The following is a 25,260-nucleotide window of genomic DNA, read 5'->3' as shown; positions in this document are numbered from 1 at the left end:
CCGCCCCTGGGGTCAATTCACTAAAATGGTTGGATAGACACTTTTATTGTTAGTTCTAACAAATGGGCTGAACAGGAAGCCCACTGGCCACACTAGAAGGTGGGGAAGCCAGCAGGAACCTCAGAGGGCCACTAGGACCATAGCTCTCACTTTTTATAGTGATTCAAAAAGAGGACAAAGGATCTGCCCAAAGGGGCCCAGACAGGGCTGGTGAGAGCCAGGAGTAGCTAATGGCCCCCTACAGCCACTCAGGCCTAACCCAAACCAACAACGAGCCCTGGGGGCGGGAAGAGGACTCCCAAAGCTTACAGCCCCACAGCCCACCACCCAAAATGCCCATCTTGGAGCACCAAGCCATGCCAAGGCCTTTCAGTTCCCAAGTCACCAAAGCTAGCCTCTCTGTTGGCCAAACGAGCATTATTGGCCCATTAGTGTGGGCCTTGGATCTCTAGTCAGGAGCCGAGTGATGGTCTGGTGGGTGTCCACTAAGACATCCTTTCCCGTGAGAGCCCCAAGTGTGATCTCCGCCTGAGGGGCTGCACCTTCAGAGCATACCTGATGGTGGAAAAGGATTTCCTCTTCTAACTGAACACCACAGAATTCGCAGGGAATGATGACGCTGCTCTCCCCGGAGGGCACAGCTGACAGATCCAATGGGGAACGAAACCTGCTGCTGATGGCCCGCGAGGCTGGCAGGTCCAGGAATCTTTGAAGCTGAGCCTCGTGGTTCTCCCGGTCCCCTCGATCCTGGGACAGGCTTGGGGGAGAGCTTCTCTTATTGAATGAAGTCAGGGCACTGGCAGGGTTACAGCCCGTCTGCCATTTAGAAGAAGACGGTAAGTCACCCCGGGAAGCGCAATCAGAGACGTCCACCAATGGCAGGCGAGATTCCCCCCAAACCTGTGCCCATGCTAAGGTTTCTTCTTTGGACAGCAGTGGATGGATGGGCTACGGGGAGTTACACTGCAAGAGGGAGGGAGGGTCTCTAATATCTGCTCACCAACTACCACCCTCCCTCCTAGGACGGACTATCAGCCTTCGCCTTTGTCTCCTCACTCCAGCCACCAATCCAGCTCCTGACCACCTAACTGCCCTCTAATGGCCTTTTCTCCCCAATTCTCACCCTTCTGGACCTCACTGTAGCATGTGGCCTGCGTTCTCCTCCAGGACGCTCGGAGCACGCCTTCCTGGGTTTTCACGGTTCTCTGCTCTCCTGGGCCTCCCACCTGTCTAACTGTTCCTTTTCAGTCTGACTGGCACCTCGCCATACTGCAGCCCCTGGGGGTGTTCCCCAAGACGGTCCTGCACCTTCTTCTCTTTTCTCTCTACTCTCAATAGGTAACCTCAGAGCTTCCACAGGTTCTCATTATTGCCTTCTAGAGCCAATTCCTGGACCAATCCATTAGCTCCAGGAGCTACCCAGAGTTTGAGTCTCACTTCACCAACAACCTATTGAACACTTCAAACTCAATGATCCAGAAACATCTCAAATTCAAAATGTCCAAAATAGAATTCATCTTTCTTCCAAATTCACGACTCTTCAAGCTTCCTTGGTTGTCAAAGACACCAGTTTTCTCTGCCTCCCAGAATCCCTGTTCCCTCACCCAAATGCTGGTGCCCTCCCCCACCCCAATCACCTTAGACTGAAACTATACATGGCCACACATGCGCACCGCATTGTCTTAAGGGCATTTTCCCATGTTTCATGTTTGTCTTTGCACCTCCAGCACGTGGCGTGCGGCAGGCACCTAAAGCTTGCCATCCGACCTCCTCCATTCGTGGGTTCCCGTCCCTTCTAAGACCTTCTAACTCAACCTTCCCACAGCCCTTTCTTGGGCGACTCAAACGTCTTCAGAACCGCAGGTGTGCCCTGCCCAAGCCCTCAGAGCATGCACAGGGCTCTTGTGAACACCAGGCACACAGTAAGTGTTTGCAAGGAGCCATGGCCATGGCGTGCTAAGCCAGAGACCCCCCTTCTCCACAGGCCCCGCCCCTCTCAGGACCCTCCCTGTGCGCACAACCCTTTCCATGAAGTCTCAGCAACAACATCAAGAGGGCAAACCCCAGGCCTCGCTCCTGCCCGGCTCCCCACCTACCTGATGGAGAATGAGGTCTTCCTCCGGATAAAGTTCTTCACAGAACTCACAAGGCAGCATGGTCTCATTATCTGCAATGAGGTTAAAATGGAAATGGCTCTATCAGAGCCCTGATCAGCCTGAGCACCTGAAGGCCGGACCATCAGAGGCCAAGCCAGGGCAGGTTCCTCGCATCCCAGTGGATCCTTTAACGTAAAACGGATGTCTTCTACAGTGCTCTCTCGCTGCCAGTTGGGCCAATGACGCATCATCACCCCTTTGGCCCCCACTTTTTTCGTGCCCAGACAGTATCTCCCCATGCTGGTTACCATTTGTACCTGGCCAGGCCCCCTGATTAGCTCACACTCACCAGTAGGTACAAGGGAGCGTGGGGCACAATCAGTCCCAACTGCCTCAAGTGGCTTACTAAACTCTCCAAAAATCAGGCTCTAAGTAGTCACCTCAGTCTGAGACTGTCTTTTCAGAACACTAAGGATGAATCAGGAGTTCCACAGATCCTCTCATTTTCCAAAGATATATAAAAGGTGGTCAAAAGAAAGTGGTCAAGAACACCCACAAGAAAGTCCCAAGAAAATGTTATTTTGTCTTCAATCTCAATAACGCCTTCAGAAACAGTAAAACAAACCCCACTCCCAAAGGATGGTGGACACCTCGTCCACACACGGGAATTTCTGGGTTCTCAACTTCATTCTGAGTCTAGCCAGGTGACACACCGTGACCATCACCCACTATCCATCCAGTTCCTAAAAAATCTCCTCAGAGAGGTGGGGGAGATCCAAAAGGTCCCAGCTTCCCTCCGAGCACTGACCACTGATCTACCTTGTGCTCTACCTTCACAGTAGGAAATGCTATCACCAAATGCCTCAGCAGCTGACATTCTTTTACCAGGTTCCCTGAAGTGGGTTTCCCAACTTAGATGGTGGTTTGGTTTGGTTTTTTAACTCACTCTTCAACTCGTTTGGCCCTTCAGGGGCTAGGAAAGGCTCCGCATAGGGCAGGCCAGCATCCTGGGCCTGGCCCAAACTCCCAGTGGGACCGAGGTCTTCAGCACACACAGCTCTCCAGAAGTCCTCAAGATGGGTGGCCGCACCGCTGGGGGCGCTGCTCTCACTCTGCAGACTCAGAGCCAGCATGTAGTCCAAATGGGCGTCTTCTTCACCAGACACTGTAGGGGACCGCTTGCTTTTATTCCCTTTTTGTCTCTCCTGTTCCTCTCCTTGAGCAAAAACCAGCACACAAAGAACCTATTAGAGGTAGGCAGGCAGGCGGTCAGGTGCTCCCTGCCTGTGCACCAGCTCTTTCTTATATTTCATATCAAATGAGAATTGTTGCCAGGTCTGCCGGGGGCATGTCCTTCATCACACAAGAGAGCAGGAAGGAAGCCAGATTGCTCCACACGTCATTGCCACACTCCACCCCCCCCCCCTTCAGGAAAACTCAGAAGCCTTAGGTCTTCCCCTCTCTCCTGCCATAACACAGCACCCCTGGACCTCCTGGGATTCCAGCAGCTGTTTCTGGGCCCTTTTCCACCATACCCTCCTCTGCTCCCACCAATGCCCAAGATGGCTCACCTCGATTCTGGTCTAGCTGCATGGCCAATCCAGCCCCTCGGTTTGGATTTCTTGCCATCTGGTCCGCTATCAGACGGCTATAAAAGGGATTCTCCAGAGACCTTGAGAGCCTCCGCAGAGGTCTTGTGGGGTTTTCAGGCCCCAGGAGGCTCTGCACGGTCTGTGCTATGAACCAGGCTCCATCTTCCTCCTCTTCCTCCTCCTCCTCTTCCTCACTCTCATAACCACGGGAAGGCCTTGCTCTTGACTCTCTCTTGTCCTCCCCTTCCCTCCCACACACTTCAGGGTGAGCCTGGAGATCTTTCACCATGACATTTCGGCCACACTTGCCACACAGCTCAGTGCGGGCTCCACAGTAATCTTCGTGGTCCTTCAGTTTGAGGAATGCAAGTTCCAACTCACAGTGCTGGCAGACGGCAAGCCTCAAGGGGCATTCCAGGGCCTGCAAAACAGAACAGCTGGAGGCTTGCTTCAGTGACCCAGGCCACATCCTTGGGAAAGGGGAAGCAGGGCTGACAACAGGCATTCAAAGCTTCCACCTCCACCTGCCCCAGGATTAGCTAACCCCCAGCCCAGTTAACAGGGCTCCTTTGGAGGTACAGGTCCACCCCTGCCACCTTTCTCCTTCTGACCCTTGCCAAGGAGCTCCTTCCTTGGGGTCTCACTCCAATGCCCTTAATGCAACAACCTAGTCACCCACCATACTACGCCACAGATTTCTATCAACTGTTGTTGCTTTGGGCTTGAGCTGGGAGATTTTGGTGACCAGAAAAACATTTCTCAATCTTCAAGTATTTGTGCAAGGTCCCACCAGAAACTGCCCACATTAAGAGGCTCCCCCAAACGTAATATAATAGTTAAACATGCACAAACTGAATTTCATGCCTAAATGAAAGTGGTCATTAAAAATCAATAAATGAGGGGGAGCTGGGTAGCTCAGTGGATTGAGAGTCAGGCCTAGAGACAGGAGGTCCTAGGTTCAAACCCAGCCTCAGACACTTCCCAGCTGTGTGACCCTGGGCAAGTCACTTGACCCCCATTGCCCACCCTTAACACTCTTCTGCCTTGGAACCAAGACACAGAAGTTAAGGGTTTAAAAAAAAATTAATAAATGGGCATGAAGGATTTTATGATGAGTACAAAGCCATTTCCCACCTCTGAAGCTTTTAATATAATACTATTTCTAAGGTTTATGTAATTTACTGCTATCAAGCTAAGAGAGATCCAGGGAATGCAACTTTACCCTAAAAGGACAAGCCTCAGTTTAAGCTCACAAACTTTCCCTACCTTTAGCACAGAAATAATAAATAATGCCAGTGAAGAAATCTGAACAGTAAATGTATAAAAGTCCCTAATCTTTCCTTCAATTAGAAATCAGATTACCTAAACTTTGTATCCTGCTTTATAGCCTGTTAAATGTTTTCCTTTTAATGCATAAAAAATCTATCTCCTCTGTATTTGGGCTCCAGAATCAAAGCTATGGAACCTGGTTCCAATTTGTTATATAACTGGCACACTGCTTAACATAGTATGTGTTTGAATTTTGTTTTCTTAGTCATTTCTTCTTTCATCCGCTACATTATGTGGCTTAAATGCTTGCTAACAGAAAGTTCTATAAGTCACTATTAAAGAAGAAAAGACAAGCAGTAGAAGTCTCTGAAGCAGTGTCTGCATTGTCTAAGGCGCTCCTCTCTCCTCTGACCCAAGTGGATTAGTTAACTAACTGACTCCACCTCGAGTTCAGAATCTACTTAGATTAAAGGGGTGCTGGGGTTTCCCACCAAATGCTGTTTGAGAGTCTATTCTTGTAGAAGCAGCAAGTGAGAAATAGGCAGGTCAGAATGAAGTGATGACATTAGCTGGGCCTTGTGCCCAAGAGACTGTGACACCTTCCACCACAAGCCTGGACTCAGTTCCACCAACAGCTGGACTCACAGCCCTAGCCTGGCCTTCTGATCCTAGCAGGACCATAACCAAGGAAGAGCCAAAGAAGAGGCCCAGCAGGAAGGACGGGCAAACTGAGGCTCAGCTAATAGGTTTCCTGCTTTACAAATGCAAGTAAGATCCAAACTAACACATTCCTCCCTCCTGGGGGCAAGTGTACCAACCTCGTGATTTGTTAACTGCCGTCTTTCCATCTTCATGTTACACTTACAGGTCACCTGGGGGAGAATGAAGAATGATTAAGTCTGTTTTCAGAAGATAAGCTCACTACACTGTAGAGCTGTGAGTCTGGAAGACGGGAGGATTAAGCTACCTGGCTGTGCTCTGACTCCATGTGGGTCTTCATCTCAGATTTGGGGACTGGCTCTTTACAGATGTGGCACATCCCAATGTTTCGCCGACAGTGAATTTCATGGATGGTAAAGTTGGGCGTGGGGATTTCTCTTTTGCTACAGAAATAAACAAAACAGGAGCAAAAGTATTTACTGATAGCTATAACCCATTCCCCCATCCTGTGTGTCATCAACTACAAGATGAACCACTCCACACGCCAAGGTCTATACTTGGGGGTATACATACCAGCTCATGCTGATGCTGTAGCTCAACCCTTTTATCCCCCGTGTTTCTCCCTATTTTCCTGATCTCTCCACTGCTTTAGAAAATGAAATCCTCTAAGTTTTGAGTTAACTGTGTAATACTCTGAGTCTTCAAACAGTCTTCCACATAATGAATAATCCACACTTATCCCAGGACTTAGAAGTGCCTAATTTAAGGGAACATACGAGGTACAGATTCAGGCTTCAATCCTTTGACATGAAGTGACTGAGTTCTAAAATCTAAATTCAAGAAAGTGTAGATGAGTCCCCTCCCCTGCTCCAGTAGCAATAGCAGCTCTGGCCACCTTTCCCACCAACATGTTACCGTGTGTGGATATTGTGTGTATTAAGAGTGTTATTGTGTATTCACTGGAGAACAAAGCCAGCTTCATTTCTTTTTCTCATTTTAAAAACCGTATCTTCTTCCAAGGGGACAGCTGAGTGGCTCAGTGGACTGAGAGCCAGGTCCAGAGACAGGAGGTGCTGGGTTCAAAATCTGGCCTCAGGCACTTCCTAGCTGTGTGACCCTGGGCAAGTCACTTCACTCTCATTGCCTAGCCCTTCTCATTCTTCTGCCTTGGAACCAATACCCAGTATTGATTCTAAGACAGAAGGTAAGTGTTTAAAAAACAAAAACAAACCTCCAGCTTGATTTCTGAACTCTCTCCCCAAGGCCCAGCACAGTGATACTCAGCACTCAATAAATACTTCCTGACTCATGATAGGTTCTGAGAAGTAGAAGAGCAATGTCAGCTCAGGGGAGGGGGAGGGGGAGGGAAGAGGGAAGGGAGAGAACATGAATCATGTAACCATGGAAAAATATAAAATAAATAAAATAATGTGAGATATACTGGAGAAAAAAAAGGAAAAGAGCAAGCTCTCTACTGGCGACCAGGGAGAAGACTGTTTCCAGTCACCAAAAAAGAAAAATCCAAGTTCAAATAAAAAATTTCACCTCCTATCCAGCAAAATGGTAGATGGCAAAAGATGGGGAAATGATAGGGCTATCAAAAGACAAGGACCCAAATCCAACGCTGGGGAGCTGGGAACTGGGCAGCCATTCTGAGAAGCCATTTGCAATTATGCTAAGAAAATATCAGTCCAAACCCTCAAAGCCAGAGACCCAAGGGCATATACCTAGCCCAAGTTTCCAAGAAGAGTAGCCCTATATAAATAACTGCTATTATTATTAGTGATATCTAGAGTAGCACTTCTGATGGTAGGAATAACAAAGAACTAGCAATTAAGAGGTTGCCCATCAGCTGGGGCCTTGCCAATCAAAAGCAATGGAATATGGTTCCTCTGTAAGAAAAAAAACAAATGAGGCAGAACCCAGAGAAATCTGGGGAGCACAGCAGGGCCTGTTGTAGAGACCCCCATCACTGATCTGGGTCTCTGTTAGAATGGCTCTCCTGGCTCTTAGGGGCAGATGATTTGGGCTTTCTCTTTGTATCCCCAGGGCCCCCACATAGAAGGCACTTCTCATCAATGCTTGCAGGGCAGCTCAATGTCCAAGACTCCTGAGGTTTTGCTTTTAATCATTTTTCATTTGTCACAAGGGAAGTTTAAATTCAGAAATAATTGTCATATAAAAACAAAGGCTCCAATAAAACTTTTTTAAAAAGCAAAGAAAAACACAGATTACTTCTTGGGTCAAAGGAAAAGAGTAAACTCAGTGAGCCTTTCCTACCATAAGTACCCAGCCTAGAATCAGGAAGACCTAAATACAAATTCAAGCACTTTCTAGCTGTGAGAGGAACCCTGAACAAGCCACTTGACCTGTTTACTCCTCTGCAAAATGGGGATATGGATAGCACCTGCCTCCCAGAGCTCTTGTGAGGATCCAATGAAAAATTAACTGTAAAGTGCTTAGCCTGGCACAGAGCAGGTGCTATTTGAATGATCGTTATTATGCAGCCTGACAAGGTGTACCAGTCTACTTTAGTTAAGCCTGTCTCCCTCAATACTGCCACAAGCACACTGAGGCCATTTCTACCCTCTCACCTTTGCTTTTATTTTCCTCACACAGAATGCCATCTCCTTTCTTATTCACTCATCTAAAAACTTTCCCAATATTCAGCTTGGGTCCCCTTTTCCAATCTTCTCCCTGGACTTCACAATTGCAAAGGGTCTTCACAGCTCAGCTAATCCAATTACTCCTGTAACAAACAGTCAGTTCATCTGATCCCATCACCTGTTCCCATAGACTCTTCTAAAATTACTTTGAAAATATGCCCCCTCAAAAGCTTAACAGCTGGGTGACAAAGGTCAGAGCAGTCCTCTCCCAAAGAACCCTGCCTTCACAAACTTAAAATCAAATCTAAAAACAGGTGCTCCTCCCCTCAAACTCCATGAGAGTTGAGTCCGATAAAGTAACTCAACTAGTCAAACAAAATTACCTACAATACATCTGGAACATTCTGGAATACAGGCAGTCTCCCCTCCCCCCACACTTTCCTAATTAAAACTTAAAAAAAAAACTGTTCATGAGTTTTTCTGAGCCAAGGAAAAACTGTTTCAATTAACCACAAATTTCATATCTGTCTGTGCAATTACTCTACAATGGATTCTGAGGGTGTGGGCTGATTTTGACTCAATTTGGTACAGTCCTAAAAGGTAGAAAGTTAGACCTCTGGTGGGAAAAGCCTTAACTTATAAAGGAATTGTGACTGAGAGCTGCTACTAAGAAGGCACAACACTGTGGAGCCAGTTCCCTTGTCAACAAACTAAAGGGAGAAGGAAGGAACGTTAGACTAGATGTTCTAGAGCAGGGGCTTTCTGACTATTTATTTGAATAAACATATAGTACCATATTTCAATATCTCTTTTCCTATGTGTTTTATTTTATGAATTTAAACATCATTCTGAGAAGGAGCCCCTAGACTTCCTTAGACTGTCCAAAGTGACCAAGACACAAAAAAAAGTAAAGAAGTCCTGTTCTGAAAGGCTTCTTCCAATTCTAAATCCTAAGATCTCCAAGCTAAACCCCCCATTTTCAATCTCTAGGTCTTGCCTCACTCTCCAGTCAAGAGTTAATTACACACCAATAATAATATCAAGTTGGTTGCCACAGAAATCTGAACTAGGTTGGGTTGGGCCTGCCCAAAAGCAGTATACACCCAAGTCATATAACAAAGAACTAATTTGATTTAATTGACTTAAGGAGATAAAAAGATAAATTAGACCAAAAGTTCTCAAGCTTGAATGACAATTAACCAATCTCAGCCCTCCAGGAGTCTATTCTAGAAAGACAAGAAGTGAACAAAAATAATTGTGGTAAAATGTCACAATAAAATGATGGAGATTTGTATAGCAACTTATTATATTTACAAAACACAACAGAAATTCATTCATCTGAAGCTTACCAAAGTGGAGAGTGTCAGGCTTGGAATCAGGAGACAAGTGGTCACCTGCCCCCACCCCTGACACTAGTAAGTTAGAGAATTTCTGGGCTGGCAAGTAACTCAGAGGCCTGGACCTGAACAAGTTCTCTCGATGAGATAGATGATCCAGCCTCACCTCTTGAAGCAGCCCAGGTCACTCATGGATAGTTTTTATTACAGGGCAGTTTAAAGCCTAAATTTCTCTCTTGTCCATCCATTTCTTCTAGTTCTGGCCTCTGGGGCCAAGCAGAACAAGTCTAACATCTATCTTATAAGACAGCAATAGCCATTGTGGCTGCCATATCTCACCACTGACTCCTACTGAGCTTACTGTCCACCAAAAGGAACATCTTCTGTAAGCCTTGCTTACCTCAAAAGATGTATGGATCAAATTGGGCCCTAGACAGATAACACTTTGTAAATAAGCCTTAAAGCAATATAAGTCACCTATTGGAATTCAGTCTAGCACAGAAAAGACTCAAGGAAATGAACAAATCTTTGATGTTGGTAACAGTCTCATAACAATATTCACCTTTTGGTCCTACAAAACTATATTCTAGGAGTGGCCAGATGGCTTAGTGGATAGAGACAGGCCTAGAGGTCCTGGGTTCAAATCTAGCCTCAGACACTTCCTAGCCACGTGACCCTGGGCAAATTACTTAACTCCCACTGTCTAAACCTTACTGCTCTTCTGACTTGGAAACAATACTTAGCATTGATTCTAAGACAGAAGGTATGGGTTTAAAAGACTTATAAAAGGAATCTCTCATCAACTCCCAAAGATTCAAGTTGTCACCACAGAAGGTGATTCACAAACCTATGCATCCAGCCCTAATTGCTCTCCTAAGCACCATCAACTCCTGACTGGATATCTTCCTGGATATTCTCAAAAGCTCATTTCCCAAAAGCAAGTCCCCTTGAAAAAAGAATGTAGTGTAATTTGAGAATAACTGACTACAATAAAGACCACAAAAGATGACCAATTATCTATTTAACTTAAATTCCTTTCTCTCTAGGCCTTGGCTTTCAAAAAAGGCTGGAGAAATGTTAGTTAAAACTTGAGAGAGAAGCAATTTTTAATTACTTTTTTAGATTTTTTAAAAATCATTTTTTACATGTTTTTTTTTTAAACCCTTACCTTCCTATTTTGTATTGGCTCCAAGGCAGAAGAGTGATAAGGGTAGGCAGTGGGGGTTACATGTTTTTTATCATCTCTCCCTTTCAACTTAATCCCCCCCAATGAATAAAAAACAAACAAACAAAAAAAAAACATCCAAATAAAACCTTTATCCAAAATACACATAGCCCAGCAAAACAAATTCCCTTATTGGCCACACCCACATCCATGCCCCCAGATATAGATGTCTCTGCATTTTAAGCTCATCTGTTCTCTGGCAGGAAATTAAGTAGTGTCTCACTCTTCTGGAATTGTGGCTTACCACTGCACTTATCAAAATCCTCAAGCCTTTCAAAGATGGATTTCTCCTTATTTCTATGAATCACTATATTAACTATTTTGGTACCGCTAACTTCACTCTGCCTCACTTTATAAAAGGTCTTCCCAATCCCAGTTTGTGGAGTGAGGTGGCACAATGGATAGAGTGCCATAAGTCAGCAAAACCTGAGTTTGAAATCTGGCCTCAGACACTTAACTAGCTGGGTGACCTTAAGCAAGTCACGAGACTGTCTCAGTTTCCTCATCTATAAAATGAACAGTCGAAGGAAGTGGCAAACCACCTCAGTTTCTTTGCCCAGAAAACCCCAAATGGGGTCAATGAAGAAGAGTTAGACACAACTGAAAACAACTAAACAACAAAATAACCCTTAGAGTTGAATTTTGAGAAGCTATTTGTTTATCTCCCTCTTAATGTGTAAACAATTCATCCCCCATATGTATTATATGCATTACTATAAAACCTTTGATATTGGTCAAAATATAGAATAGTAAATCATTAGAAGATGGATAAGGAAGAATCAGAAACAATCAAAGTCAAACCAGCATTTGATTAACATGGGAATATCAATTATCTAGGAAAAAAACCTCTTAACAAGAACTACTGGGAAAATTTAAAAAATTGTTTAGCAAAAAAACAGGTCACAGGGGCAGCTAGGTGGCTCAGTGGAGACAAAGCCAGGCCCCAAGAAGGGGAGTCCTGGGCTTAAAATCTACCTTCAGACACTTCCTAATTGTGTGACCCTGGGCAAGTCCCTTAACTCCAATATCCCAGCCCTTACTACTCTTCTGCCTTGGAACCTGTACTTAGTACTGATTCTAGGTCAGAGGGTAAAAAGGTTTAAAAAAATAGCTTCCAATATCATACAACATGTACCACATTAAGCTCACAGCAGACACATAACCTATTTGATATTCAGGAAATAAATTAGAAATCCTAAATTTAAAAAAAAGATACATGACCTGAATGCTAATAGTCATACTGTAAAAAAACAAGAGAGCCAGCTCAGAAACATTTTAAAGCTAAGGTATAAGGAAGAATCTGCAACCATAGTATAGAAGCAATCAAAAAGCAAAACAGATCATCATGATTTCATGCAATTGAGCTGTTTTTGCATGAAAAAAAAAAATCAGTCCAACTAAGATAAGAAATTCTGTGTATTAAAAAAAAATTCTTGCCATCAAATGATGACATGATATCCTGAGATACTGGGGGACAGTGGAAAAGAGAGGTCACACATAAGACCAAAAGCCATTCCACAAAGAATAAATGGCAAAATATATTTTGCAAGAACTGCAAACTACAAACAATCATATGAAAAATAGCTCCTAGTCACTAATAAAAGTAAGCCAAAATAACTAAAGTTTTACTTCTCACCCACTAAACTGGCAAAGATGATAAAAACTGTTATAGTCAGTGCTGAAGGAGCTGTTGACCGATCCAACCATACTGGAAAGCAATGTGGAATCATGCTAAGAAAATAACTAAAATGTCCAAACTTGTTTGACTCAGAAATTCTTGTTAGATGTATACAGCAAACCCTCACACTCCACATAAGTCAAAGACAGAAAGGGCCCATATACATCAAAATATTTACCATTGTATTTTTTGTAGTAACAAAGAACTAGAGAGTAGATGCCCATTATCAGGGAATGGACTAAACAAATTGCAGCATGTAAATGAAATGGAAATTATGCCATTGGAAATAATGACTATCTCAAATACAAAGAAGCCTGGGAAGCCTTATGGGAACTAACACAAAGAGAAGTATGGACAATGAAGACTAATAAGGAAGAAATGAAACATCTGATTATTATGACCAAGCTTAACCGGGAAAGCAGACTATAAGGGTCTTCCTGCCTCTACAGATATGGGCATAGAATAGGCATGGAAGCTGATGTGTTGTTTGTGCTCAACCATTTCCCATCCTCATTCTGCTTTGTTATAAGAGATGGCTCTTTGGGAATAGGAGGATGGGGTGGGACCAGACAAAGGAGGGAAGGGGAGAACATGATTTGGAAATGAAGTAATAGAAAAAAAATTTTTAAAACAACAATTTTTTAAAAATTTCAGATGAGATATTCGGTGTCCTTTTATTGGATTTTTCCAACTTAAATCTTTCTGAAACTTAATTAAAATTAGGCTCATTTAAGAAGCCAGATTTATAATAACCATTTTGATAAAATAATCACAAAGTTGTCAGTAAGTTCTGCTCAAAACCCAACCATCTATAAGGTATTTACTGATTTATAAGTCTTAGGTGAGGAGAGTGGAAAATGAAGGAAGACATTAGGAACACAACAGCTACTTGAACTAAGTAAAAGAATTTTTTTTCAATCCTTACTATCTGTCTTAGTATCAATTCTAAGACAGAAGAGCAGCAAGGGCTAGCAATTGGAGTTAAATGACTTGCTCAAGATCACACAGCTATAAGACTCTGAAGGTCACATTTGTACTCAGGACCTCCTGACTCTAAACCTGATGCTCTATCAACTGTGCTACCTAGCTGTTCCTCCTAAGTTTAAAAAAAAAATTTTTTTTTTAGATTTGGAGGACTTATTTTTTTTCTGGGTTAGACATGCATTATCACACAAAACATATTTCTATATTATTCATTTTTATAAGTGAATAATCCTATAAAATCAGAACCTCAAAACATATACCCAATAAATAATAAGAGGAAAATCGTATGTTTTCATTGACATTTTGACTCCCAATGATTCTTTCTCTGGAGGGGGATAGCATTCTTTGTCATATGTCCCTCAGAATTGTCCTGGATCACTGTATTGCTGATGGTAGCTAAGTCTATTACAGTTGATCATTCCATGATATTGCTCTAAGAAAAAAATTCTTGAAGGCAAAATTATCAAGAGAATCCCCCCTTAAAAAAAGTGTCACTAGAAATGAGAAAAACTGGTAGGACTTGATAAATCTATGTGTGCATATTATATATATTTAGAATAAATATGTATCTCCATGCTTCCTCTATCCCTACAGCCAGAGTCAAGCAGTGCTACTGCTAAGAGATAAATGGGAGAGAACAGACGGTCCCAGAGGAAGAGCTGATGAAAGATGAAATCTCACCTTAGACAGAAATCAGTATTTAGACAAATAGGAGACAATACAAGGATGGCAATAAATATCCAACTGCTCAACCCACTCCCACCCACAAAACCAAAGTCTTAAGACCAAAAGCAGAGTTCAAAAAGCCCCACAAAGTGGGGCAGCTAAGTGGCTTAGTGGATAGAGTGCCAGGCCTGAAGATGGGAGGTCTTGGATTCCAATCTGGTCTCAGACACTTCCTAGCTGTGTGACCTTGGGCAAGTCTCTTAACTCTAACAGCCCAGCCCTTACCACTCTTCTACCTTGGAATTCATACTTAAGAGTCAATTTTAAGACAGAAGGGAAGGGTTTAAAAATGAAAGTCCTGCAAAGGAAGAGCTTTTATCTCAGTCCATAGCCATCTCTAGTTTTAGAAAAAGCCAAGGATTAGGAGAAGGCATACTTCTAATCATAACGAATTTCTCTCCTTTCCTCCAAGGTTACCCAGCTAGGCCACCTAGCTTGGAGCTCACAATTTTGCATGATGTTAAAATTACCTTTTACTTTTTGGTAAATAGGAACGATGAAGAAAAGAACTGGAAATTGAAAGGTTTAGTGGCCTGGACTCAACACGTTCACCAGTCTGAGGGAGGATGCACTGGAGGTGCTTAGTCACATTCCTCGCTGCCTAAACCTTTTCTTTAAATAAATAGCTCTGCCCTGTTTTCATTGGCTCTGCTGTAAGGTAGCAACAGCTCAGCCTGTGACTCTCTGCACAGCTATTTATACACTGCAAAGGGACTGAAAGCTGCTTCCTGGGGTGGTAGTGGTTTTCTCGCTTGGGAAAACAGTTCTGGAAAGGACTGAATTCATGATATTATAAAGATGATTCTAACATTAGAAGCAACACTAATGTTCTCTGATAAAAGAGTCAACAAGCAATTATTAACTTGTCAATTATATGTGAGGAACTGTGCTATACATACACTGAAGATACCCTATGAAAGGGAGTCAGGCTATGTGCCCCAAAAGTCCACAATCCACTGGGTGAGGTATATTCTCAGGTCTAAAACAAAAAAGCAAAAACAGTGATTGGAGGGAAGGCACCAACATCTTGGGAATCAGAAACGGTCTTGTGTTGGAGGTGGTGCATGGGGTTCCCAAGAGTGAGGAAGAGTAACTCAGGCCTGGGAAATGGACTAGAAAAAGGCACAGAGGGAGAAGCAATGCTGTGAATGGAAATGATGGAGGCCAGTTCAGCTAGGGTAGCAGATGTATGAGGGGGAATAACGGTCAATGAACCCTGAAAGATGGTTGGATTTAGAATGTGCCACACAGAGGGGTCTGTAGTTTAACCCAAAGCCACAGAAGGGAGGCAGATAGCCTGAAGCTCCTTAAGCAAAAATGTGACCTGGCCATTCTCCTCTTGAGGACAATCATTTCACAGCATCTGTACTAAGATGAACATAGAAAGAAGCGAACAGCTGGAGGCAGGAAGACCAAGGGGAAAAACCATTACAATGGCCTAAGCAAGAAGTGATGAAATGACAATGATCTCTTTCAATGAAGGTTTAAACCACACTATCTCATGCCATGGATGACAGAGGGGAGGGGAAAAGAGAAGAGGAGGGGGAGGGAGGAGGGAGGAAGGAAGGAAAGGAAATTTCCTCAATTCAATTCAGAAGGAGGAGGCAGTTAGGTGGACTGAGAGCCAGGCCTGGAGACAGATGGTCCCAGGTTCAAATCTGGCCTCAGACACTTCCTAGTTGTATGACCCTCAGCAGGACACTTAAACCCCCATAGTCTAGCCATTATCACTCTTCTGCCTTGGAGCCAATACACAATACTGATTTTAACATGGAAGGTAAAGGTTTAAAAAAGGGGTGGGGGTGGGGGGGTGGGAATACCTATTTCGCACCATTACTTACAATCATGTGGCAGGCACTGAGTTAGGAGCTAGAGATATGAAGACCACCCATCCCTCCCCAACCATCAAACCAAAGTCACTGGCCTCAAGAAGGTTAGGTTACTTACTCTCCCAAGTCTCTAACAAAACACCCAAAATGGTTTCAAAAAGGAAAATGCCAAAACCCACAAGGAGGAACAAAGACCTCCCAGAGGTAGGAGGCCCAGGAGCTGAGCTTCAAGGAAAAGAACTCCAGACCAAAGAAAAGTGAGCTCGTGGAGGCATGAATACCACCTGGTGACAGCAGAGAGAAAGAAGAGAGAGGGAACCTCCTGGATGTTTGAAGATCCTGTTAGTTCTGCTAGTCTGACTGAAACACGGGGCATGTGGGAATGTAAGAGGAACTGAAAACTCCGGAAGAGAGGGAAAAGTAGTCAGAAGAGAGGCCTGTGATGGTCAGGCTGGGGATATGGATTTTATCAAGAGGGAACTGGGAGCCATTGATGATTTCCAAGCAGATTTTGAAGCCATGGTCTGATGTTTTAGAATCATCAGTTTGGCAGCTATGAGAAGAATAGACTCAAAGGGAAGAAAAATCTGAATTCCATTCAAGGAAAAACCATGGGTTACCTGCAGCTTTGGACACTGATGTATCATATAAACACCAGTCCCATAAGAAGTAGTGGCAGGGGGAAGGTGAGGGCCCTACAAATGTGGAAACTCCCTCCACAGATACAGAAAACAGCAAGGCCTCTATATTCATAGTTTTAAGAAGCTCCTCTGCTCTCCTGAGACATTAAGTGACGGGGTCAGAAAGACAGGACTAGAAACCAGTTCTTCCTGATTCCAAGGCCATCTCTCTATAAAATGAGAAAGTTGGTCAATAAGGGAATTTCTTTTGCTTGAATGCCTGTTTGTAATAAGTTTTGTTTTTCTTACTTTCTCAGTTGGTGGAGCATATGGGGGAATGCAGTTCTGAGGATAAAACTGGATTTTCCAAATAAAAATAAAAAATGCAGTTGGACTAAATGACACTCCAGCCCTAGCCCTGGAAGCTATACTCATAGCAATTGTCCTGAGACAGAAGCACAGACTGTTAGAATGGAAGAAGCCTTAGAGCATACAGCCCCAGAAGATTCCAGGCTGTACCCCTGACTGCCACCACCACCAGATGACAGGCACGAAAGGCACTTGGCAAAGAGCAAGAGCACTGATCTCTCACCCTAACTCCAAGCACAGCCCCCAAATTAGCCATTAATAAAATATTAAAATGATTAAAGACAGCAATTTGCCCAAATCTGGCCATTTCTAGATTTCACCTAAAATTCCTGTTCTGGCCCAAAAGCCCAACAGTATCTTGGCATCACTTGTTCAATCCTTCAAACAATAGCAAATTTCTATGAAAAGTTAATTCCAGGGGTAGCTATCACAATGGCTACAGCACAAGGCCTCGACATAGCAGTTCCTGGGTTCAAATCTGACCTCAACCCTTCTTATCTGTGTTACCCCAAGCAAGTCACTTAACTCCAGCTGCCTAGCTTTTGCCTCTTCTGTCTTTGAATTGATACTAAGATGGAAGGTAAGGGTTTTTTATTTTTTTTTAAATCCTTAACTACTGGCTTAGAATGAATACTAAGTATTGGTAAGGATTAGGCAACAGGAATTAAGTGACTTGTCTAAGAGTCACAGAGGTAGGAAGTATCTGAGGCCATATACAGGTCCTCTAGACTCCAAGCCTAGCTCTCTATCCACTGAGTCACCTAGCAGTCTGGAAGGTCCTTAAGGGTTAAAAAAAAAAAAGTGAATTTCAACAACTAGATCCAATAAGATGATCTTAAGCAGCTGATTGAGAAGCACTAAATAGAGGAGGCAGCCCTGGGGATCAAAACACCAAAAGGAATCAGTCCCTGCCCACAAAGAACATTCTTTATCTTAATGGGTGAGTGGAAAGAAGGATCAGGGGAGGAAGAACTGGATACAAAGCCAGGATCAAAAGGTAAATATAAAGACAAGAGTTTAACTAAAAATATCAGAAATGAGAAATTTTCACACATTCAACTTCTTACCAGTTGTCACACAGTTGAGTTTCCTGTTCAATCACTTCTGCCATCTTTAACTTGCCAAAGACTAGAGAGAAAAAAAATAAGTGGTACTTTCAGTTTCAATTGTAAAAAGATGACCAACAAAAGAGAAACTGATTCTGTAAAAGTATTGCATCAGAAAGCAACTGTGGTCACCAAGAAAAATCACTGTTCTGAAAGCATGCCATGGAATCCTAAGAACATTTAATCTCTTTTTTACGAAATTTACAATACTCTTCCATAAAGGAAACATTTACACTACAAAAAATTGGCAATTTTACTGAGGATTAAAAGATCATAGATTTAGACCTGGAAGGGAACTCATAAATTTATTTTAGAGATGAGGAATCTAAGCCAAAGAGAGAAGTGGTTTGTCAGCCAAGTACTCTAGGTGGTGGGACTCATGTCCCCTAATGCCAAATTAAGTGTTCTTTCCACTTTGGGGTATTCATAATTTTGCATCTTTAACTACAAATACCCAATTATCAAGCAATCTAGGTAGCACAGTGGAATGAAGCATAAGACCTGTAGTCAGGAGGACCCCAATTCAAATCCAGACTCAGACATTTCCTAGCTATGATCCTGGGGGAAATCATTTTATCTCTTCTGTCTTAGAAATTATATATAATTATATTATATATATATTATATATATATATTATATATATATTTTTATTCTCCCAATATATTTAAAAACTGACAAATGCCATATATTTCCTTTGCTTACAGTTAGCCAGATGTCATTTCTTTAAGACACAGATCTCATATTGAAGAGAACTGAATATGCTTGAATATTCAGCCCTGATATACTGGAATAATGGAAAATTGGAAGAAAAAAGTAGACATTTAAAGAGTGATAGTTGTTAAAAATGGTATAAAAATTTATTATATATTAATAGTTATGTTGTACATACCATATGGTAATATTACAAATATTATATTTACATATAACATATAAAACCTTCTCTCGGTATTTATTATACTAATATATTGATATATATTATATACTGCATAGTAGCAGAAGGTAAGAGTTTTTTTTTTTAATATATTCAATTATCCTGCTCAAGAAAAGGCTCATTTTAGAAGGCACTGCTAGTCACTTCCCAAAACTCTCTTCAGTTCATCCATTATCAGAGTTTAAGCCATCTCCCTAGGTCATCTAGCCTAGGAACAGTATAGGGTGGAAATTATCTCATAGGATAAGACTAAATATGTCATAGGATATCATAGGATAAGACTAAATAAATGAATTGAGCTTTACTTAGGAACACTGTATTTAGAATTAGAAAGAACTTTATCCAATCTCCCTATTTGAAAGATTATACAGAATCTTGGATTTGTTTGAAAACCCTTACCTTCTGCCTTAGAATCAATACTGTGTATTGGTTCCAGAGTAGAAGAGCAGTAAGGGCTAGGCAATGACTTGCCCAGGGTCACACAGCTAATAAGTGTCTGAAGCCACATTTGAACCCAGAACCTCCCAACTCCAAGCCTGGCTCAAAATCCACTGAGCCACCAAGCTGCCCCCTCTTTTTTTTCTCCCCCAAAGAGCCATGATCTCATCAGTCCTCTTTCCACCCCTCAAGTAACCTTTTCTACACTGAGGTGAGAGGTCTTCTAACTGGAAAAACGCCAGGATAGTTTCCCCTAGCAAAATAACAGATCAAATAAAATAACAGGCCGGAGCAACAGGGATAGCTGCCCCCTAAATAAAGAGCCATTCAAACCTCTCTACTCATCCAGGTCCCTAGCGGCCGAGGCCCGCCACAAGCCCGCCTGCTCCTTCTAGCCCTCCCCTTCCCTCCCCCGGGGCTCGACCGGCACCGCGGGCCGAGGCTGGGGGCCACAGAGGGCAGGGCGAGCCCACCCCCAGGAAGCGCTGGGTCCGACTGCCACCCCGCTCCGCCCCGCCCGCGCAAGGACCAGCCAAAGCAGCCCGGAGACAGCGCGGCCTGAGGCCCAGCACTGGTGGAACCATGGCTCTGGGGCCTCGGGGCCCCTTAAGGCCGGGGCCCCAGAGGTCGCCCCCCCTACACCCTTCCCCCTCCAGGCCTCGTAACCTCCGAGCGCGCGAGCAGCTCCCAGCCTCGGAGCAGCCATGGAAAATCCCCTTCCTACTCCCCTCGAGGATCAACGGCCAGGGCCGCGGCCCCTCCGGCTCACCTGGAAAGAATGAAGAAAAAGAGCCGTCACAAGCAGCAGCGGGGGTAGCGGCAGCCACAGAAACGACGGAGCCACTCAGCCCCCACACTCGACAACCGCCCCAGAACCACCGCTGCTTCCGGCCACTACAGGCAGCCGCGCTTCGATTGGTTCTTTCGCGGAGTTGGCCTGACTGTCATTGGCTGCTAGCCCCCGTCGCTCCGAGAATCCTTTCGGACCCGCCTCCCACTCTCTGATTGGCTCTCCAAGCCTCTAGGGCGTGTCCGCTTCCTGGCTGCTCCGCCTTCTGCTTGTCTGGGGTTTAGATGCTTGAGTTTCCAGGTGTCTACAAAGGCTTGAGAGAACTCTTTATTTATTTCTTTTTCTTTATTTTATTCCAGCAACGGATTACACATGAGTTTTCCAAGGTTACATGATTCATACCTCTCTCCCCTCTCCCGTAGTTGACAAGCAATTCCACTGGGTTCACTCAAAACCTTTCCATGTTATTAATTTTTGTCATAGAGTCATCTTTTAAAACCAAAACCCCAAATCATAAGCCAATATAAACAAGTGATAAATGATCTGTTTTCTTCTGCACTGCTACTCCAACAGTTCTTTCTCTAAATGTGGACAGCATTCTTTCTCATAGGTCCTTGAGGGAAGGCTTATTAATGCTAATAATGTAGCTAATGAACCCTGAAGTTGTTATTGTTAGTATTATTATTGACCAAGAATATTGCTAACGGACCCTGGAAGTTATATTATTGTTATTACGATTATTTACTAATAATGTTGCTAATAGACTATAATATTACTTAATAATATTGCTGGTGGACCATAGAAATTTTATTATTGATATTTGTTATTGTTAGCAAATAATGTTGCTAATCCCTGTTTGCCTCACTTTCCTTATCTGTAAAATGAGCTGGAGAAGAAAATGGCAAACCACTCCAGGATCTTTGCCAAAAAGAACCCAAATAGGGTAAGAAAGAGTTGGGCAAGACTGAAAAACTACTGAACAACAAAATGTTGCTACCAGACCTTGGAAGTTTTATTGTTGTTGTTACTGTGAGAAATTGTTCAATTCAGCAAACTTTTGTGGACATCTATTTGGCTCCCAACTCAATATATTCCCCTGGCTTCCTATTATCTCTAGGATAAATTATAAATTCCTCTTTAAATTATTAGATAGATAGATAGATAGATAGATAGATAGATAGATAGATAGATAGATAGATAGATAGATAGATAGATGGATGGATGGATGGATGGATGGATGGATGGATGGATGGATGGATGGGGAGAGAGAGAAAGAGAGAGAGAGATGTAGAGGGATGGGTAGGTAGATGGATAGTTGAGTGGAGGCAGAGAGAAATAGATATGTGGGTAGGTATAAAAGAGAGAAATAGATGCATAAAAGTAAATAGATTCATGGGTAGATGGATAGGTGAGTGGATGCAAAGATATAGAGAGAGATGTGGGTAGGAATAAGAGAGAGAAAAAGAATCTGTAGATTATAGAATCTATAGATAGAATTAGAAAGTTAGAACTGTCAGACCTTAATAAAACTCCCACTGGCTCCCTATTATCTCTAGTATAAAATAAAATCCTCTTTTTAGTGTGTAAATCCCTCCTCTACCTTTCCATTCTTAAGCTTTACTCCCATACTCCATAGTTCAAACTGGCCTACCTGCTCTTTCTCCCACATCACAGTCCCTCTTCCAAATCTGGGCATTTTGACTGGCCGTCCTCCATGCCTAAAACTCTCCCTCCTCATGTGCCCCTCCTAGTTTCTCTGGCAATCTTCAAGTCTCAGTTAACATCTTATCTTCAGGAAAAGGCTCTTCCCATTTCTCCTTAATCTCCCCTCAATGTCTTCCTCCAGTTTATTCTCTATACAGCTTGATTGTACATAATTTGATTGTATATCAGCTGCCCTATTAGACTGAATTCTTTGAGACCAGAGACTGATTCTTGCCTTTCTTTGTACCCTTGATGCTTGGCACAGGATCTGGCATACAGTAGATGCTTAATAAATGTTTATTAATTTGGCTTATTGACTTAGCAGCAAGCACTGTGCTAACATTTGAAGCCAGGTCATCTGACTCCAAAAACAACTTTTTCTACCCTGTATTCAGTCATTTCAGCCTCTGCAGGATCCCATTTAGAATTTTCTTGGCAGAAATAACTGCAGTGGTTTGTCATTTCCTTCTCTAGCACATCTGACAGATGAGGAAACTGAGGCAAAAGGGTAAAATGACTTGTCCAGGGTCACACAGCTATCGAGTGTCTGAGCCAGATTAAAACTCATGAAGATGAGTCTTCCTGACTTCAGGCCCTGTGCTCAACCCACTGCCACTAGCAGAAGATGTGTCTAGCCCATCATCTTCTTTATTCATAAATTTCTTTGATGAAGAACATTAACTCAGTGCTTCATATACTTTTAAGGATATGATATAAAGTTATAATCAAAATACATTCCTATTATTCTGTGCCTTCTGAGATGTAAATGAACCAGGCCTTGAGGTTTTAAATTCATTTCACTTTCTGCTTTCACCCAATCTATCTCATCAAATAGACTGTAAATTAATTAAGTGACTTAGGATCAGGGGAGCATAGATTTAGAACTGGGAAGGACTTTAGAGCTTATCTAATAGGTCAATGTCCTCATTTTACAAGAGAAAATGAAAGCTATTTGCAGGAGGTCAGACAGGAAGTAACAAAAGCTTGAACTGGAACTCAGGTTTTCAGAATCTGAATCTATCCAGGGAATTATCCACTCCACTATTTCTTTCTTTTTCTTTCTTCCTTGTTTTTTTCTTGGTGTTTTTTTTTTTTTTTTTTTTTTTTTTTTAATATCCCTGGTGCTCTCTGCCCACAGTTGGTTCTCAGAACAGACTGTCCCCAACTTACAAGTGAGCCATGTTCCAAAAATGTGTCTTGGAAGAAGGAGATTGTCTGAACTTCAGAAAGCATTTTTTTCCATGTAAATAATGTTATAAATATTAGCTCCCTGAACAAACCCCAAAGCCTGATCGACCCATAATGTTATTTGAAATTCCCAAAGGAAACAAAACAGTGAAGTAAGGTACAGGGGTGGGAAAGCTCTGGGTGATATTTAGAACAAGGAAATCTTAAGACAGCGGAATTATAGCGAGGAATGCAATCATAATACATCTTGGCTGACAGTTGGAGGCAGCACAGCATGGCGTGGTGGAAAAGGAACTGGGTTTGAAGTTGGAAGAATGGATGTAAAATCTGGCCTCTGATGCTATGACCATGATGAATCCTTTAGTTTAGGAAGCCTGGTAGATAGCCTAGTGGATGGAGCTCTGGACTTTGAGTCTTCCTGACTCTCTATCTCAGACATTCACTACCTGTATGACCCTGGGCAAGTCACTTAACCCCAGATGCCTAGCCCTTGCCACTCTTCTGTCTTAGAATTGGTACTAATAAGATAAGAGTTTTGTTGTGTTTTTTTTTTTTTTAAGTAAGAGTTTTTTTTAAAAAAGAAAGAAAGGCACCCAAATTCCAAATAAGCAACCAATTGAAAAGATTTCTCCTGGTCCTGTGATTTTGTTTGTTTTTTTAAAAAGTGACTTGGTTAGGGTCTTAAAGCCAGGTCTTCCTGACACTGAGGCCATCTCTCTCTCCACTGTACCATACTGCCTTTCCCAGGTTCCCTTTCCCACTCACCTACCACAGAGACCAAGATAACTGGTCTTTCTTCTACAGTTTGGTTGTTTTCACTTCAAAGAGCTTCCATGGAGAAGAAGGATTCAGCCTGTCCTGCTGGGCTTCATGCAGAATTAGAACCAATGGATGAATGTTACAGTAAGGCAGGTTTGGGCTCAACTTAAGGGAAAATGATACCTGGCTTACTTCTCAGTTTTCATAGCAGTTTCCTTCTAGCAAGAGAGAGCACTTGACCAGCAACTCAACTAGCTATAATTAGGTTAAAAGACTTATTAGAGTGGTTAGAGCCCTGGATTTAGAATCAGGAAAGGCATAGATCCAAGTCTTGGCTTACAGCCCCCATTAGAGGGGTGACCCTGAACAAGTCATTTAACCACTCTCAGTTTCTCCATCCATAAAATAAAGATCGTAATTCTTTTACCAGTATTTTCTAAGGATTCTAGTATAAGGACTATAGTATAGTATACCAGTATTTTTTAGGATTATAGATCTAGAGGCAGAAAAGACCTTGGAGATCATAAAGTCTAACATCTTCATGTTACAGATGAGAAAACAGACGCAAAGAAAAATTAAATGCTTTGCCAAGAATCAACCAGCTAGAAAATGTTTGAAGAGGGATTAGAATGACAATTCTTCACTGTAAGTGCAGTCCTTTATCGGCTGAACCAAGCTGCCTTTCCCTATAACCACCATGCTAACTGTTATCAGAATCAGAGACAATGAAGTAACATACTTTTCAGAATTCAGAGTTAAATATACAGTAAATACTTGATATTATTAGGTTAGACATGAGGGTGAACTTCCTGATCAAGAATTATAACAATTCTTGTTTGTATAATTGGCTAATTTGGGAATGGTGCCCAGATGCATCTTTGTGGGAAAAAAAAAGGATGTATCTCTGCCAGAAAGAAGAATCCCTTTTGTTGTCTTATAGTGGAAAGACAGGCTACAGGGGAAATATTCACATTTGAGCCATTTTCCTTTTGAAATAATTTCTTTTGTTGTTATTTTGAGGTTGACAAATATCAACAAAGTTATTTAAGATCAAAGACTGCCTTTTGCATCTATTTGTATCCCCAGGGCTTAGCACAGTGCCTGGTACATAGAAGATGCTTAATAAATTTTTATTGGCTGACAAATGTAAATATGTCTATATGTAAAAAAGAACAGAGAGGATTGTATATGAATCTCTATTACTTATTAAAATGTGTGTTTAATGAATTCTGATTACTAGTTCCAAAACTGCCCCATATGTATCTTGCTTTCAATTTCTGTGCTTCTTTATTATATATTTTAAAAGATGTATCACTGATACTCTTTATTTTCTTTTTTTAGTATTATTGCAGG

The 25,260-nt window shown here is 42.5% G+C and overlaps 1 protein-coding gene across 1 annotated transcript in view; it reads right to left on the bottom strand.

Annotated features, from left to right (window-relative positions):
- TRAFD1 (TRAF-type zinc finger domain containing 1) overlaps positions 1–20,313 on the bottom strand; it is a 23,364-nt gene extending 3,051 nt beyond the window's left edge. The window contains exons 1-8 of the mRNA XM_044673650.1: positions 20,236–20,313; positions 18,059–18,119; positions 5,925–6,060; positions 5,776–5,829; positions 3,668–4,109; positions 3,043–3,312; positions 2,097–2,167; positions 556–816 (exon numbers count right to left, since the gene is read on the bottom strand). Of these exons, the coding sequence (XP_044529585.1) occupies positions 556–816; positions 2,097–2,167; positions 3,043–3,312; positions 3,668–4,109; positions 5,776–5,829; positions 5,925–6,060; positions 18,059–18,102 (1,278 nt within the window). The 5' untranslated portion in view covers positions 18,103–18,119; positions 20,236–20,313. The remainder of the gene's footprint in view (positions 1–555; positions 817–2,096; positions 2,168–3,042; positions 3,313–3,667; positions 4,110–5,775; positions 5,830–5,924; positions 6,061–18,058; positions 18,120–20,235) is intronic.
- Positions 20,314–25,260: the final 4,947 nt, after the last annotated feature.

Source organism: Gracilinanus agilis, chromosome 1, assembly GCF_016433145.1.
Source record: "Gracilinanus agilis isolate LMUSP501 chromosome 1, AgileGrace, whole genome shotgun sequence".
NCBI classification, from domain to species: Eukaryota; Metazoa; Chordata; class Mammalia; order Didelphimorphia; family Didelphidae; genus Gracilinanus; species Gracilinanus agilis.
Note: the sequence above shows the minus strand (reverse complement) of the source record. Positions and strands in the feature narration are given on the sequence as shown.